Source organism: Poeciliopsis prolifica, unplaced genomic scaffold (genome assembly GCF_027474105.1).
Source record: "Poeciliopsis prolifica strain line A6 unplaced genomic scaffold, Auburn_PproV2 SCAFFOLD010, whole genome shotgun sequence".
Lineage (NCBI taxonomy): Eukaryota > Metazoa > Chordata > Actinopteri > Cyprinodontiformes > Poeciliidae > Poeciliopsis > Poeciliopsis prolifica.
The window spans coordinates 13,250,684-13,266,332 of NW_026562385.1; the positions used below are offsets into that span (position 1 = coordinate 13,250,684).

At 43.1% G+C, this 15,649-nt stretch overlaps 2 protein-coding genes across 2 annotated transcripts; both read right to left on the minus strand.

Moving 5' to 3' along the window:
- Nucleotides 1-261: 261 nt before the first annotated feature.
- On the minus strand, nucleotides 262-9,277 carry rrn3 (RRN3 homolog, RNA polymerase I transcription factor). Its single transcript, XM_055035344.1, has 17 exons — nucleotides 8,924-9,277; nucleotides 8,719-8,775; nucleotides 8,555-8,644; nucleotides 7,592-7,721; nucleotides 7,452-7,511; nucleotides 7,306-7,372; nucleotides 7,084-7,153; nucleotides 6,915-7,013; nucleotides 6,447-6,521; nucleotides 5,771-5,894; nucleotides 4,793-4,923; nucleotides 4,575-4,705; nucleotides 3,843-4,030; nucleotides 3,648-3,756; nucleotides 3,013-3,165; nucleotides 2,092-2,176; nucleotides 262-1,118 (listed from the first exon to the last, which is right to left on the minus strand). The coding sequence occupies exons 1-17, from the start codon at nucleotides 9,017-9,019 to the stop codon at nucleotides 963-965; spliced, it is 1,821 nt and encodes a 606-aa protein (XP_054891319.1). The 5' UTR covers nucleotides 9,020-9,277; the 3' UTR covers nucleotides 262-962.
- A 638-nt stretch (nucleotides 9,278-9,915) lies between these two features.
- Nucleotides 9,916-15,292, minus strand: hao1 (hydroxyacid oxidase (glycolate oxidase) 1). The gene is made up of 8 exons (XM_055035355.1): nucleotides 14,992-15,292; nucleotides 14,167-14,318; nucleotides 13,106-13,376; nucleotides 12,765-12,937; nucleotides 11,692-11,783; nucleotides 10,991-11,149; nucleotides 10,797-10,866; nucleotides 9,916-10,243 (listed from the first exon to the last, which is right to left on the minus strand). The coding sequence occupies exons 1-8, from the start codon at nucleotides 15,126-15,128 to the stop codon at nucleotides 10,176-10,178; spliced, it is 1,122 nt and encodes a 373-aa protein (XP_054891330.1). The 5' UTR covers nucleotides 15,129-15,292; the 3' UTR covers nucleotides 9,916-10,175.
- Nucleotides 15,293-15,649: the final 357 nt, after the last annotated feature.

Sequence of the window (15,649 nt, forward strand, 5' to 3'; positions counted from 1 at the left end):
CAGCAGCTCAGGAGTCACTTTGGCTGAATATTACTTTCATTTATGAAGAGATACGTTTTAATATCATGACTCACCAGATAAGGAAAAGCAGGAGCTGAAAATTTATGCAGCAACGCATTTTATGTTAAATGTTTTCTAGTCATTTTTTATAAACAGGTTTTCACTTTGACATTAAACTTTTTGTGAATGCCAAATTTTGTTGGTCATTTGTAAACGCAATTAAAAGGAGTTATTGATTTTGATAGATGGAGTTTGTATAAAGAGCCAGCAGGGCGTGTTTCATGATGGAAGTCCTGTCTTTTTGTTTCAGTCTTTCCATTTTTAGACTTTTTATTAGTTTCTCGAGCTCTTGTAGGGACATCAGTCCTCTAATTCTGGAAATGTTCTCGGGTGACAGAAGGCCGACTTTGTAACCGCCTTTATGTTGCTCAGACGGTTCAGGTCAGAGTTCATCACTATATCCAGCCTGATCACTAGTTTCCAGCTGTAATAGCTGACGCTGTGTGATGACTCTGGATCATTCCTCTGCAGGTCCAAAGATAAAAACTTCTGTTTTGTTTCTGTTCAGCTGGAGAAAGTTGCGGGAGAACCATGAATTGATGTATATAAAGTAAAACGTAAAGCTCCTGATGGCTCAGCTGACGGTCTGCGCTGAAAAGTGTTCTGAGAAACCTTAGCTGTGTCTGTGGTTTAACAGCCATGTGCTCACCATGCGTTACCATGGTTGCTTGGTGAATACGTACCACACCAAAACTTGGTACCTTTAACTGTTTATTTAAAACATAATCTATTCATAGAAAATGTTCATAGGTGTGTGTGAGCTCTCTTGGAGTACTGTACAGTACCACAATTAAAAAATAACCCACATCTTGTTCATATTCATGTTCCATCTGAGGGCGGCTGCAGCATTAAGCAGCAGAAATAAAGTCACTGTTCATGGATCCTCTGGTCACGGCGAGGGATTAAAACTTGAAGGCTTGGTGTTGGGCCATGGGGGGAGAACCCACGCCGTTGGGGCTGCAGATGTTGGAGTCGTACGAGCTGGGGGTCAGTCCAAGCACGCCGTCTCCGTGTGGCGTCTCCCCACTCAAGAAATCGTCTTCATCCTCCTTCAGGGCCTAAAAGAGATGGAACAACCACCATCAGGAAAACCCAGACTCTTTCCCTCTTTGGGCTTTTACTCTGAAAAACCATTCTAAAGTTGCTGCCGCAGAATTGCGCAAATTGAAATTAAGAGAATAAATCTGCTTAACGGAAACATCAATTTTAAAGATGACACAAAAAGTTTTTGCTGGGATGAGGTGGTTTTTAAGTTGTATTGAAATAGATGTATTTTGCAAATCTACAATGGAAACACTTTTTTTTTTGCATCACATGAATCACATGATCAACGGCTGGATGTTACTGGTGAAAATGACAAAGGCAACAGGAAGTGGTATTAGTATGACGGTTCGTTTTTGTTTTTCAGACAACGTGCAGTTGGCTCCACCAGAGCTCTCGCATCACAATTCAGAAAATGTCTCATTCCAACATGTTGCATCCAGGACGTAGGCGGGTCTTATCGCTCCAATGCCTGAATAAGACGCCAAAGTCTCCTCTGATTGGCTGAGAGATGATCGGTTGAACAGACATATGAATGTATCTCATATAACTGTTTACATTTATCACTGCCATGAGTTTTAATAACTTATTTCACTTACTTATTCACTTGTGATTTCAATTTCATTTCTTACTTAATGGAAACACTGCAATTGCAAAGCTGGGATTTTTCAGCAATAGCAGAATATCGGCAAAGATTTGCACACATCTGTAATGGAAATGCTGCCAGTGTTTTTCATCAGAAGACAGAATAGTGTGATGAAAAAGAGTTGAGCAGGATAACTTTCCTGCAATGATTCTGAAAGGATTTTGAACATGAACACAGAAATCGTCCAGAAATAAGATTCATGTACGATAACCTTGATCCAGGAGCGAATCGGAAAAACTGCAAACGAGTTGACGGCAGGTCTTTGACACAGTTTGAAAACAGCGGTAACTTGAAGAGCGAAGATGAAACAGGAGGTGAATGCGTCAATCAGCCAATCAGCTCACCTGTTGAGCTGTTTTGGGAGGAAGCAGATCAGTTTCTGCGAGGTCATCCCAAGCCTGATAGAGTGGTTCAATCAGCTGACCAGACCTGCACACACAGAAACAAATCCCTAACATCAGAGACGATGTGAGCGCTGAGTTAACATGCTGATGTCTGTCCTGATTGGCTCATCATCACCTTCTACTCATCATTTATTGGTCAAATCGTTGCCGTTTCGTTTCCTCTGGTTCTGGATGCTGTGCAGCCGGGAGGATTTTTGCTCCGACATTTTTTACTTTCATACGGTTGATATGCTGTGTAACCGTGGCAACGAAGCATTCTGTTTACAATTGGGGGATACTAATTATTATCTGAAAAGCTCAAGTAATACGTGAACTATGACCCCGTATCACAGAGGAGTTGAAAAGGAGGCCTTGAGACAGAGATTGAAAGAGAAGCAGCTAGAGCTAATGAGGTGGATTAGCAAAGCTATAGCTAACACCTGATGGAATATCAAATTGCTGACTGGATATTGAGCTGCAAGCATGTCATACACCAACACTAACTGCTACTGGAGATCGTTCCTGCCCACAGTGTCACCATACAAAAAGAAGACTTTATTCAACCCTATAAGTTAAATAAAGAATTTTTGAATTTTAACCAACTACAGTTTGCAATTCCAGATCTGTGCTATTGGAGTAGAAAGACCAAGGAAGTTGTGTAGTCACTTCCAACAGAGGAAAAAGACAGGAGAGGGTTTTTAGAACATTTATTTGTGCAGAGGAAGTTTAGGAAACTGGGTGGTTCTGGCCTCTGAAGGAGAATCAGAGAACCTGCATGAAACCGGTCCTCCTGTGTGTTCTGATATATTTATCCAAAACCTAAGAACACACTCAGCACATAGGGAGTTCCTCCTAAAACCCTGGATTACCCAGCTGGTGTACCGTTTGAGCAGGTAGGGGTCAAAGGGGAAGAAGCTGTCCAGAGGGTTGGTGTTGGTGATCACTCCGTCTCCTCCTGCAGAGCTGCGGACCACCGGCAGCACCTGCCTGTTATTCCTCTCTATGATGGTGTAGCAGAAAACCACCTGGTACTTCCTGCAACACAGACACAGGAGACAATGCAGAGCTCTGCTTCTTGGAGCTTCAGTTTGCTTTATTTTACTTCCTTATTAACTCTGCACCAGTACAGCACATTTATTCATACCAACAGCTTCAGAGTCTCAGGCAAACAAGAAAAAACAACTTTCATTTGTTCAGTCAGTGCAAGTAGGAGTAAAACAGCCAATGGGAAATAAATAATAATAGAAATTCTTAATATAATGTAAAATAAATAATGAAGCATGACATCACTCAGAGCACAAAGCATAGAATTACAGTGAATAGATTTGACCTGATTGATCGTACACATTGTCAAGCTATCCAATCAGGACTGATACAGATATTAATATTGGATCGGTTTATCTCTAGTTGTAATGTGAGAAAGTGTGAAATGATTTGAAGGGGAGGTTGTGTCTGAGGAAGCTTCCACCATCCATGAATGTGTGTGTGTGTGTGTGTGTGTGTGTGTGTGTGTGTACCTGGTGATGGCTGCGAACATGCTGGTGACTGAAGGCAGACATACTTTGAGTGGATTCAGCTGACACATGACCAGCCGCTCCAGGTTCAGACTCTGTAGATACTCCAACCCTGAAACCAGAGAGAGCCGGAAAGGGGGCTTGAGCTCCTGTCCTGAGCCGTGCAGGTAATCCCCCCAGCCCCCCAGATGCTGCCACCTTTCTTCATGTTGGCCTCCAGCATGGCTCTGTGTCTGAACACCAGGGTGTAGAAGACGGCCTGGCAGGCGGCGTAGAAGGGTCCATGCAGGCTGATATCGCAGCAGACCTGCCGGCCGCTGCTGTCCTGGTTGTCGATGTAGGCGTGGATCCAGGTGAGCAGCAGGTCCAGACACGCCCTGACGGTGCTGAGAGGACAAGAGGACAGGGAGTCAGACCCCCGCTGCAGAGCTGTCTCAGGATCATCAGCTTCTGGTCAGGGACCTTTTTGAAGATCCACAGACTACATGCTACGAAATATGCACAGAAACCTACAATGGTTTTCTTTTTATTCACTACTCAATAGTTATTAAGTGTGCTTAGCATAAATGCTCTCGTGGTATTCTGCAGCAAGATCCTTCACAGCAGCTGCTGGACGGATCCTTCACTCTTTTTCTTGACAAACCTTTCAGTTTCTCGTTTGCTATGGAAGCTTGAGGAGCAAAGGAGCTTTAGTTTGACAGGCAGCTAACCAGAAAAATGATCACATTTCAATAAGTCAATGAAACCTTTATTTTATAATAATGATTGAAAAACAAATAAGATTTTATGATTAAAAAGAATCATAATGAATTTATGAAAAAACATCCAATTCTTTTGCTTTTGCATTTTTCCCTCATCTTCCCTCCAACTCCCTGATGCGCCTCTAGCGCCCTCTGGTGGCCCACACTTTGAGAAACCTTGTAGACTCACAGAACAGGGACGAACTTGGCTCGAGCCATGAAGCTGCCCATGTATCCGGCTGCGGCCTGGCGCAGGATGGCGGGCTGCGTCGGGTTCTGCAGAACCTTCCACAGGTGATCGAGGAAGGCCTCGGCCAGAGCCTGGATCAAGGGACACAGACACACACACTGCAAATCAGACAGAGGACGGGCAGGACCACGGCCCGTATCCCATCCCGGCATACTGACCAGTTTGAAGCTGCAGAGGTAAAACAGCATGTACTGCACGTGACCGGAAGCGTGAGTCGGCAGAATGAGCTTGTCGAACACACTCAGCAGGTCTTTGTAGAGTTCCTTGGTTCGTTCAGCGTGAAACGAACCTGGAAGAGACAGAGCAGTGATCCGGTCACCTGACCTGGACCCGCAGAGACTCGACTGGACTTCAGAGAGATGAGCGGAGAACCGCAGATGTAAATGAAACCTAGAGATGTTGGTGTTATGAATTTCGCGCACTGCCAACCCACATTTTCTAAGATGAATTTAATACACTTTAAGGCCTTGATTTTAGATACTCTTTAAAGACCTTGAAACTGTCACTATGTTGTGACATTAAGGTATGTGCAGATAAGAAAAAATAAATAAAAGATTGAGCTGCTCCTTCTTCTCCCAGTACTAACTAGAAACACCCAATCAGAACCAGGAGGCAGGTCCTAGCGCTGTCCATCAATCTCACGTGAGCGCTGATCATCCCACCTCCCTGTTGCTCTCTTTTATCATGAATGCTGTTCAACTCCTCACCAGGAGGAAGGAGGGCCAACAGGACAACAGAAACAGAGGATTTGGGTTTTAATATTAATGTTTCTTTAAAAATATAATGTTTAAAGTGTTTGATGTATATCTCAGAGTGCTGTGTGGGAAAAGAAAATCACAATTTTCCAAAGGGATTATTAAAGTCTCTATCCAGCTATAAACTGATTTTCTGTAACAGTAAGTTGTTTCTCTGCCATTAGCAACATTTAGCAGCAAGTAAATTGGGGTTGAGTGTTTTTGGTTGGTGCATTTCTTCAGACAGTAGCAGTGGAGGAATCAATGTCATCTCATATCACACTGTCAAAACAAGGTGACAGATTAAACAAATTAAAAGTTACATACAGCAAGTTTAAGGTTGCGCTGACCCACGGTTACCCTTGTCATGTATTGTGTGTGTGTGTGTGTGTGTGTCAGTACCATCCACATTGCAGACGTCTCTAATGTAAGCCATCAGAACAACCATGAGTGTGTCCAGTCTCTCAGCCACTGGGTGGGCCATCATGTTGGTCCGATGCGGCTGGTCTGCAGTCATGTCCTCATCCTCACACACACACACACACACACACACACACACACACACACACACACACACACACACACACACACACACACACACACACACACACACACACACACACACACACACACACACAGAAAATACTCACTTTTAAGTTTTCACAGCCCTTGAACTTAGAGTTTAAAGGCGTCAGCAGCCTTTAAACTCTAAAAGTAATATTTTCACCTCATTACTAAAATGACCAGAGGTGACACACAGCCAGGCAGCAGAATGGGTCCAAATCACATCTGTTCACATCTGTCTCACTGTATCGAGTTTTTATCTGGTTCAAGTTGTTAAAATCCATCAGGAAGGTAAAATACGAGACGGGATGAGAGGATTAGAACTCAAATCTATTCTCAGAATCACTGAGTTCTTCAGTTGGATCCTGAAGGACTGTTTTAGATTGTGTCAGAAAAAATAAAAATAAATGAGTGATTAAAAGTGTTAGTGATAACACAAATATGATAATTAGTAACTAATAAGATGAGCTACTTGAAGGCGATTCTAAATAAATTAATTAATTAATCTTGGTACCATGTCAAAGAGTCCCTCCTCAGGCTGGTTCTGGTTCTCCTCTGCCTCCTCAATCTCTGCCCTTGATGCGCTGACCTGCAACACACACAGCAATCACTCAGATTTACACATTAGATTTTTTGTATACATCATTATTTTAAGGTTTTAAAAATATATATATTTTTTTTATTTGCATATTTTATTGTATTTCTGATACTGTATGAAAAAATCTTGAATGCTAAATTTGCAGAAGGCGACAAAAACATTTGTTTGATCTGATTAATTGTTCAAATAATTGATTATTTTTGATTAATTGAAAATAATCAATTAATCTAATGACTAAATAGTAATTAATTGCAGACCTATAGTCAACAAGCTTAGAAAACCAAAAAAAAATAAATAAAAAGCCCCGTGACAGGCTCCCTCCCGACATTAACCTTTGACCCCCCGGCCTCCAGGTCAAGTCCCTGGTAGGACTGCAGGACTCACATCCAGTTTGAGCAGCTGCCCAACGATCAGCTCCAGCACGTCTCGACGGATGGATGGGATGTAGACGGTCAGCCTCAGCAGGTTGTGGACGTAGCATTCCTTTAAGGAGCAACAAGCCGTCAGTGAAGCTCCATGCTGCTCATCAGGAGCAGCTGTGGGGCGTTCTTACCAGAGTTCTGGGGGATTTCTGGACAAAAGGGAAGCCGTTTTGGAGAACGGGCATGAGGAAGCGACTTGTCCTAAGAGAAACCAAAAACAGACAGGAGGTCAGGCTTTCAAAGTAACTATTGGAACAAGATCTACGTCTGGATTGTGAAATGTTTTCTGTTTTTTGTCCTCTCAGAATGTTGGCTCATCAGCAAAGGAAACAAGAAGCTGGTCAGAAACCTACGAGGGAACGTATTTGATGATGAGCTGCAGCGCCTGGTGACAGAGGTCAAAGTTTCTGGGGAGGTCGGCTGAAATCAAAGCAAAGCCAGAGTGTCAGGCGGTTTCGACTGCTGACTGAGAACCACAGCAAAACGCCGCAACACTCACTGTCCTCCTCATCTTCTGAATCAGAGATATCAACTCCTCCCTCACAGATGGTCACCCGCTCTGAAAAACAGACAACAGTTTGTCCTTAACGGCTAGCCGCAACATCTGACGAACCGGCTGGCCAGCGGTGAGCGGCTTACTGGGAGTGAAGTGGGACACCACCATTTTGAGGCAGGCGCATAAATACACGGTCTGTGCTGACACCAGGTTGCTGAGGAAGGCCAGGAACTCGTCCACCACGGCCTGGCTCCGGCCCACCCACGGAAGCCTCTGGGAGGGGAATCACATGAAAATCCAGTTGTTGAAATAATCGTCAATTAATTTACTAATTGGTAAATCGTGACTTGGACTATAAAGACTAAAAAAAAAAAAAAAAAAAAACATCCATTTGCTGAATGAAGAACACAGTCAGAGCATTAACTAAACCAAAACTGTACAAAAGTATATACATTCTGAATTTGAGATAAATAAAAATAATTCTCTGTGTGTAAACCCAGAACTTAAGTGGCACAGTTTTAGCTTCATCTGGCTAAATTATGTCAATAAAATCTCTTAAACACTCTTTACAATATAATTATGAATCAATTAGAGAGACACTAGCACATAACATGACAATTATAGTGGCACTTTCTAGTGTCAGCTCCCACGACTGCTGTCAGCTGTGACATATGCCATGGCTTTTGTGGCAGATTGAATAGTGAACATGAATATGTTTAGTAAAAAGAGGAAAATAAAATACAAATATTGTAAAAAGGAACACACTGATTCGGGTCAGGCTGCTCACCGGTTCGCTGTATTCTTTCAGCTGCAGCTGAATCCTTTATTACTAATGATCAAATGTTCACTAAAGGAATGCTATCATTGTGAATCTTGCAAAACTTGATTTTTTTCTATTTACAAAATATTTATAGGCATCATAATGAATTTACGTTCATTATGCTTTAGATAGAAAAATCAACGGAATCCCTCAGAATAATCGATTACTAAAATTAGTTGCAGCTCTACTATAAATAACAGTACTATAAATTCAGACACCAGCTATTAGCTTCACTTCATTTACTATGAAGTCTGATAAAGAGAAAGAGGGAGCCAGGATCTCTTACTAAAACGGTGTAAATGAGCTGTTCATGGTCTTTGGTCAGCTGGGTCATGCAGCTCCGAAACTCCTGCAGCCAGCTGATGATCTGCGCGTCCTGTCAGAGGAGAGGAGGCGCTGAGGAACACTGCTGCACATCCAGGGTCAGCTCACACACAGCTCACACTCTACCTTTATGTCCGGATCCGCCAGCTGATGCTTCAGGAGTTCATAGTCGCTCTTGTCTCCCTTCAAGCAACAAGACAAAAGGTCAGCAGTTCGTGTCGATGTTTTCCCACTAAAACACGAGAGTCCAGGGCGTGGCTCCGGACCGGGTTGACCAGAGATGTGGCTCGGCGTGATTTTATCAGCGCCGTCAAAACATGTTGCTACTGACCTTTCTCAGTTTGTCCAGCGTCTCCGCCACGCTGCCCCCGAACCGGACCGTCTTCACGGGCGGAGAGTTGAGGAAGTCCCGGCCCTCCACCTCCATGGAACTCCGCTGCCGTCGCTTCGTTTAATCTTTTAAGTTCTTTCGCGTCGCAGTTAAATAGTGAAATAATTGCTTAAAGCGTCACATTTTTTAAAATAAATAAATAAATCCGTAAACGTACAAGAGCGAGGCTGAACTCCACGTTCATAGCAAGCAGACAACCGCATGTTGGAGGAACTGTTTACATGGAGCAACGGTGTAACGCTTATACCCTTCCTACGAGCTACACGGTGAGAAGGTTGGTTCCCTTTGGATAACAGTACCACAACAAGAAAAGCTAGCTGTCTTCCCAGAGTAGCAGTTAGTTCAATAAAAAAAGGCGTACATATTTATGTTTCTGGTTCTTTCATTTTCAGAAAGGTTTTTGTCAGTGGTGGTTGGTTATGTTTAGTAGCAGAAGGTTCCTTCCCTCAGAATGCCTTCAATAAAAATAAAAAAACACTTAAGCCCTCAGTTTATTTGGATCCTTTTCTCATGCAGTATTTTATGATAGATAAATATTTTCAGACATAGCAGCTGATTTCAGGGTCCTCATTCTGCACATATTCCTGTTTTTACTCCCTGCCCCAGAAGATCTGCCCAGTCCCATCCTCCCCAGATTGTTTATTTTATAGCCAGCCTTTTGCTTACACCTCAACTCTTTATGTTTTGGTACATTTGTTTGAATACATAAACCCATGGATCTGTTATGATCATTGCTTTTGACAGTCATGATATTTAAGTCAAAACAGGCTTTTGTTTTTGGACACAACATAATAAGGTGAGCTAGAATAAGGAGTTCATGAGTTGTTTCATTGTCTCTTAAAATAACACTGTTAATAAAGGAAATAACTGAATGAAAATATGTAGATTGTGTAAAGAGGTTTAGCAGTTAGCAAACAAAATACATACAAAGGTTTTACTAGTGGTCATATTTATTTCATAGGTGACGGTGGGTAAGTTAGAAAACATCCACAGTAGATCTGCAAAGGTCACAACCTTTCTGTTAATGCCACATGTTTCTCTCCTCACTGTACCAACCTATCAGACCCAACAGTCAGTCACATTTTATTTGATGATTTCTATGTATAGTTTGCCAATCGACTGGAGGCACAAGAAAAGCCAACTAACGAGGCATCAGACATGCTGGGTGAGCCGTTATCCTGGGATTCTTCTCTCACATCCTGGAAGTGAAGTCCGCTCTCCTCACCAAGGACCGGCTCACCTCGGATACAGAGCGGCAACCTGCGCAGTCAGAGATCATTCATTCAGACATTCACAATGTCTACACACAGTCCAAGATACTGCACCAAGAAAACAGCAGAGAAACATAAAGTGCATAGCTAAAGAGGAAGGAAGAAATTCGTACAAGGAAAGTGTGCAGTACATTTCATTTCACTAAACAAGCTCAGATGAAACAAATAAATAAACTTTTTTAATTCAAAGCTAGTGGTAATGATCCCAAAAGGAGTGAAATGAGATTCTGCAGAATGTAGTGTGGTAGTTAGCATAAAACAAAACACACTTCTCAAATCCTTTGACTTCATTTCAATTCTACACCGCTTTGTGTCGGCCCATTATAGACAATCTAAATAAAATCCTAATAAAATCCCCCGAAGTCTAAATTTATGAAGAACTTTTGATGTGGAAAGCAGTATGGATACTTTTGCAAGGCAACAGACTCTCTGAGTGCAGAGGAAGTTGTGCAATCATTTGAATCAGGTGTCGTATGACAGCAACTCTTCTGAAATAAGCTGGGTGGTGGTTTCTGAGGACCGGAGTTGAGAAACCCAGTTACCTGACAGAGCCAAAGCCAGTCGAAGCTCCTCTTTTAGAAGTTCCAGTAGCTCAGTGACTCCTTCTTCTCCCTGGTCAGAGACAGGACGCAGCATTGGGAGGAGGTTTGTGCTCGGTAGATGAAGTTAACCTGTAAAGCATGTTTAGATCCAGAGAAGACGCCCTCCTAAACCCGGGTGGTGGTCGTTCGTTCACCTGACAGGCAAGTCCCCACAGAACTGGACGACCGATGAAGACAGCCTTTGCTCCCAGAGCTAAAGCCTTGAGGACATCCGTCCCTCGTCTCACTCCTCCATCCATGAAGACTTCACAACGACCCTGTACAGCCTTCACCACTTCTTCCAGCACATCCAGCTACACGCACACCCATACACACACATCAAAAACGACAACACTGTGTTAGTGATTTAAATGATTTAAGCTGTTCAGGATCTGCTGACCAAACCTGGATAACAGAAAGAAAAAAAAGAAAAAAAACTTTTTTGGTCCATATCAGCATTTGATTATGCATTCAGTTGGATTAAACAAACATGAACGCAACAGAATCTTTAGTGAGAGCAACTGCAATTTAATTTTCTGTGTAGAAATCGACCAAGCACACACACGCACACACACACACACACACACACACACACAACACACACACACACACACGTACACACACACACACGTACACCCCTACGCACACGTACACACACACACACACACACACACACACACACACACACACACACACACACACACACACACACACACACACACACGTGCACACCCCTACGCACATGTACACACACTCACACACACACACACACACGTACACCCCTACGCACACGTACACACACACACACACACACACGTACACCCCTACGCACACGTACACACACACACACACTAACCGTTGCAGGAACACCATCGAGTTGTCGAGCTCCATGGTTGGACACCAGGATGCCACTGACTCCATAGTTCACAGCCTGGACAGCATCTTGACCTGCAGACAGTCCAATGTGTCAGAGGCTCAGACCACAGAGGTTCCACATGTTAGGATCACGATGCCAACAGAGTACACTGAGATTCTTCTGTAACCATGGCCACAATAGCGCCATCTACAGACCACAGTGTGGATGAGAAATGTTAACCTTCAACAACAGAGTAAAACAAATGTAGTTTGGTTTGATCTCAGAACAGAACATGGCAGTGGTGTTCCACAATGCACCCAAAATGTTTTCACAACCCCTCATTGTTTCCTACTTTGCGTTATGTCGCAACTTTAATCCAAAATGGAGCCAATTCTTGTCACATTGTTGATGTGGATCTCTGTCAGGTTGGGAGATGAATGAACGTTTAAGCCTGAGGTCCAGAACATTGTGGATCTGGTTCCCTGGAAGAATTAATTTTATGTGATCTCTCCCTCTTTGTGGACAAGCTTCAGAAAAATCAGCCCTACAGCATGATGCTGCCACTACCATGTTTCACAGCAGGGACGATGCTAGCCAGATGTTGTCATGGTGTCATCACAACTCTGTATCTCCTCACCTGACAATCTGGTGTTTTCTAGTGAAATAAAGGGGGTGTTGGTAACAGTGGACCGCCTTTGGAGAGATCCAGAGTCGGACAAAAGTCTAGACTCCAGAGGGAACTAAATAAGAGCTTTCAAGATAGAAATTGTGCACTTAAATCTTATTTTATCTATAACATTTTTGCCGATTGTGGAACAACGACGTAACAAAATGCTGTGAATACTTTCTGGATGCATTGTTTCTATGGTAACCAGACGTGTGATCTTCACTGATCCTACCTCTAATCTTTTTGCCTGTTTATTACAGGCAAAAAGGTTGAAATGTTGGAACAATCCCAGTGGCAAGTATAGAGATAAACAATGCCGCATGTGTGTGTGTGTGTGTGTGTGGGTGGGTGTGTGTGCGTGTGTGTGTGTGTGTGTGTGTGTGTGTGTGTGGGTGGGTGTGTGTACCGCTCAGAACGCCTTTTACAATCACAGGAAGCCGTGAGTTTTTCTTCAGCCAGGTGATGTCGTCCCAGCTGAGAGCCGGCTCGATCGCGTTCGCAACGTAAACAGCCAAACCGCTGTCTTTACCATAGTCATCCTCAGAGAAGGACAGAGAGGCTGAGGAGAAGTTAGACATTCTAGGAGAGAACACACACACACACACACACACACACACACACACACACACACACACACACACACACACACACACACACACACACACACACACACACACGAATGAGAACCTTTGGTCCAGATGAAGGAAGTTGGCAGAACCTCACCACCATCCCGGCTTTGGTTCCTACCGTAAATGTGGGGGCATTTTAAAGCGATTGCGCACATCATCCAACCTCTTGCCCAGGTAGGGCGTATCCACGGTAACAAAGAGGGCCTTGTATCCAGCCTTCTCCGCCCGGCGCACCAGTGACAGAGTGAGCTCCCGGTCTTTGTAGATGTAAAGCTGCATCCAGAGGACCCCGCCGCTGCCTGGAGAGGATGTCATTGCTGACATCACTTCCTCTATGCTGGAAGTGGCCCAGGAGCTCAGCATCATCCCTGTTCCTACTGCTTTGCATGCTGGGAAGACAAGTGATATTCCTGGGGATGAGGTTTTTCTTTCTTCCCTCACTGCTGTGTCCTAAGAACTGATTCTCCCTGAAACTCTAGATCACATGTGTCAAAGTGAAGGCCCCGGGGCCAAATCTGGCCCAGCACAGCGCTCTTTAATGGCCCTCCAGACTCCATAGGGACACATAAATAGAACCTACAGGATAATAACCACACAACTGATAAATCAAAGCAGTTTATCTGTTTATAGCCAAATTACACCAATCCATCTAGTTTTTCACAATTCTGTGATTGTGAACATTCATGCAAAATGTATGTATAATGTATATTTGTGGATTTATTAAAAAATGTCCTACTTTTACTACACTGGTGCTTTAGCCTTACTTCATGCCAAGTTTTAGTCCACTATCAACATGGTAAAAAAAAAGAAAAAAAAAAGGTCACATTTATCATAAGCAATAATATCACAAAATTCTTTTAAGTTAATTCTAAATTAGCACCATAAAAAATGCAATTTTGATCACAAAATCACAAAAAGAATTAAGAAATGAGACTGAATAACGAGAAAAGTGCTTATTAGTGCTTATCTGATGCAGAAACAGATATTTATTAACATTTTAAGAGTTTATTAATTAGGTTTTAACAAACCATTCTGGCACAACCGACTAATGAAAATATTCATGATTTTGATATGACCCGGATTATAAATGAGTTTGGCAGCGCTGCCCTAGTTACTGTAGCTAGACCCCTCTTCTGCTGCAAGTTGCAAACTTCACATCGTGTGTGTGTGTGTGCTAACCTCTAGCCGTCGCCGTCTCGCCTGCAGGATGAGCCATTCTCTGCATCGCTGTGGATCCAACACAGAGGGGCATGCTGAGCTTGTGGCCCAGCACAGAGGTGGACATGTCCACAACAGACACGTCCCTCAGCACCCGGGGGACAAGGTACCACCTGGATGCACACACAGACTGTCAGGTGACCTGCTGTGTGTGTGAGCTGCTTTTAAATGTCCGCCTCACAAAATGTATACAAGAAGCAAAAAGACTGAGTTCAAAGGTCAAGTCATTTAGTTTTTTTCCAGAGATCCATTCAGGCAGGTTCTGCTTTACTTTACTCCTGGAAAAAACAGGATTCAGTACCACAAAAAAACAAAACAAAGAAGATCAAATATATTTAGCAAAATATTAATTCAACACTATGAACATTTCAGCTTTTTAAATCAAGTAAAATGTTTGAAATATCTGGTTTGATCAAATCTGCAAAACACCTAAGGAAAAAAAAAAGTCCTCGGCGGTACAGAGGAACCAACAAGAGAACAGTGAAACAAAAAACATATGGAACCTCTGTAATATATTATTTTATGCTCCTTCTTGTTCATGTACATATTTAATACAAGATGATCATAAAGTATAATTAATACCCAGAGCTTTGAGCTCCTAATCCATCTCTATGGAAGTCAGAATGCTCAGATAAACCTGACTGAACTACATCACTGTCTAATAATCTACTGCTTCACACAGAGACATTCAGTAGATTAATGTTTCCCCATGTCCATCCAGACCTGGGCAGAGTGGACTGACAGACAGCAGCTGCTGTCACTCTGTAGAAGCGGGTTGGACGGTACCTGTTGAAGGCGGCCACGTTGTCGGCCAGTGTGTTCTGGCCGTCGGCTCCTGAGCGGTAGTAGTCATACACAGCTTTAGGGAGAACCCTCCTGGCCTCCTCCTCGTAATCGGAGACACACACCCGGTGTCCGGACATGGCTGCTCCCGTCAGTCTGACATCTCGCCGCAGGCCCGGCTGGAAATAAGCGGAGCTCCGGTAATCATTAACCTGCCTCAGGGGTTCTGCTGGGTTCTAGATCCACGGTTTACACAAGGTCACCGTCATGGCTGCGGCGCTGGACCAGGGACTTCATATCCTGAGTTTGGATTGTGAAACTGAACTTTGAATCCATAGCTGTTGATTCAATTAACAGGTGGCTGCAGTTTCCATAATGAAATACTAAAGTGTGCTTATATTAATATTTGTCCACTAAACAACTTGGAGTAATGAGAGTAGGGGCGGACAATAAAACAAACAATAACTTATCGATAGACATGATCAGCATCAATAGATAATACAGCTGATAGAATATCATCACATTCCTAAAATAGAAAGTTTTTTTTTTTTTTTTGCCAAAGGTGACTTTTACCCACACAAAAAATACATCTTTTAGGCAATAATTTTTTTTTTTTTTTCAAAAAATGACTTGGGTTGTTATCTTAGGAAGGTGACGACTC

Excerpts from the sequence above, each read along its gene's own strand:
- rrn3 (XM_055035344.1), bottom strand. The coding sequence starts at position 9,019 with ATGGAGGTGGAGGGCCGGGACTTCCTCAACTCTCCGCCCGTGAAGACG. Across the intron at positions 8,645-8,718 it reads TGGCGGATCCGGACATAAAG|GACGCGCAGATCATCAGCTG; the intron begins GTAGAGTGTGAG and ends CTCCTCTGACAG. Across the intron at positions 7,373-7,451 it reads TTCAGAAGATGAGGAGGACA|CCGACCTCCCCAGAAACTTT; the intron begins GTGAGTGTTGCG and ends CTTTGATTTCAG.
- hao1 (XM_055035355.1), bottom strand. The coding sequence starts at position 15,128 with ATGTCCGGACACCGGGTGTGTGTCTCCGATTACGAGGAGGAGGCCAGG. Across the intron at positions 12,938-13,105 it reads AAAATGCCCCCACATTTACG|AATGTCTAACTTCTCCTCAG; the intron begins GTAGGAACCAAA and ends GTTCTCTCCTAG. Across the intron at positions 10,867-10,990 it reads TGTGGGGACTTGCCTGTCAG|GGAGAAGAAGGAGTCACTGA; the intron begins GTGAACGAACGA and ends GTCTCTGACCAG.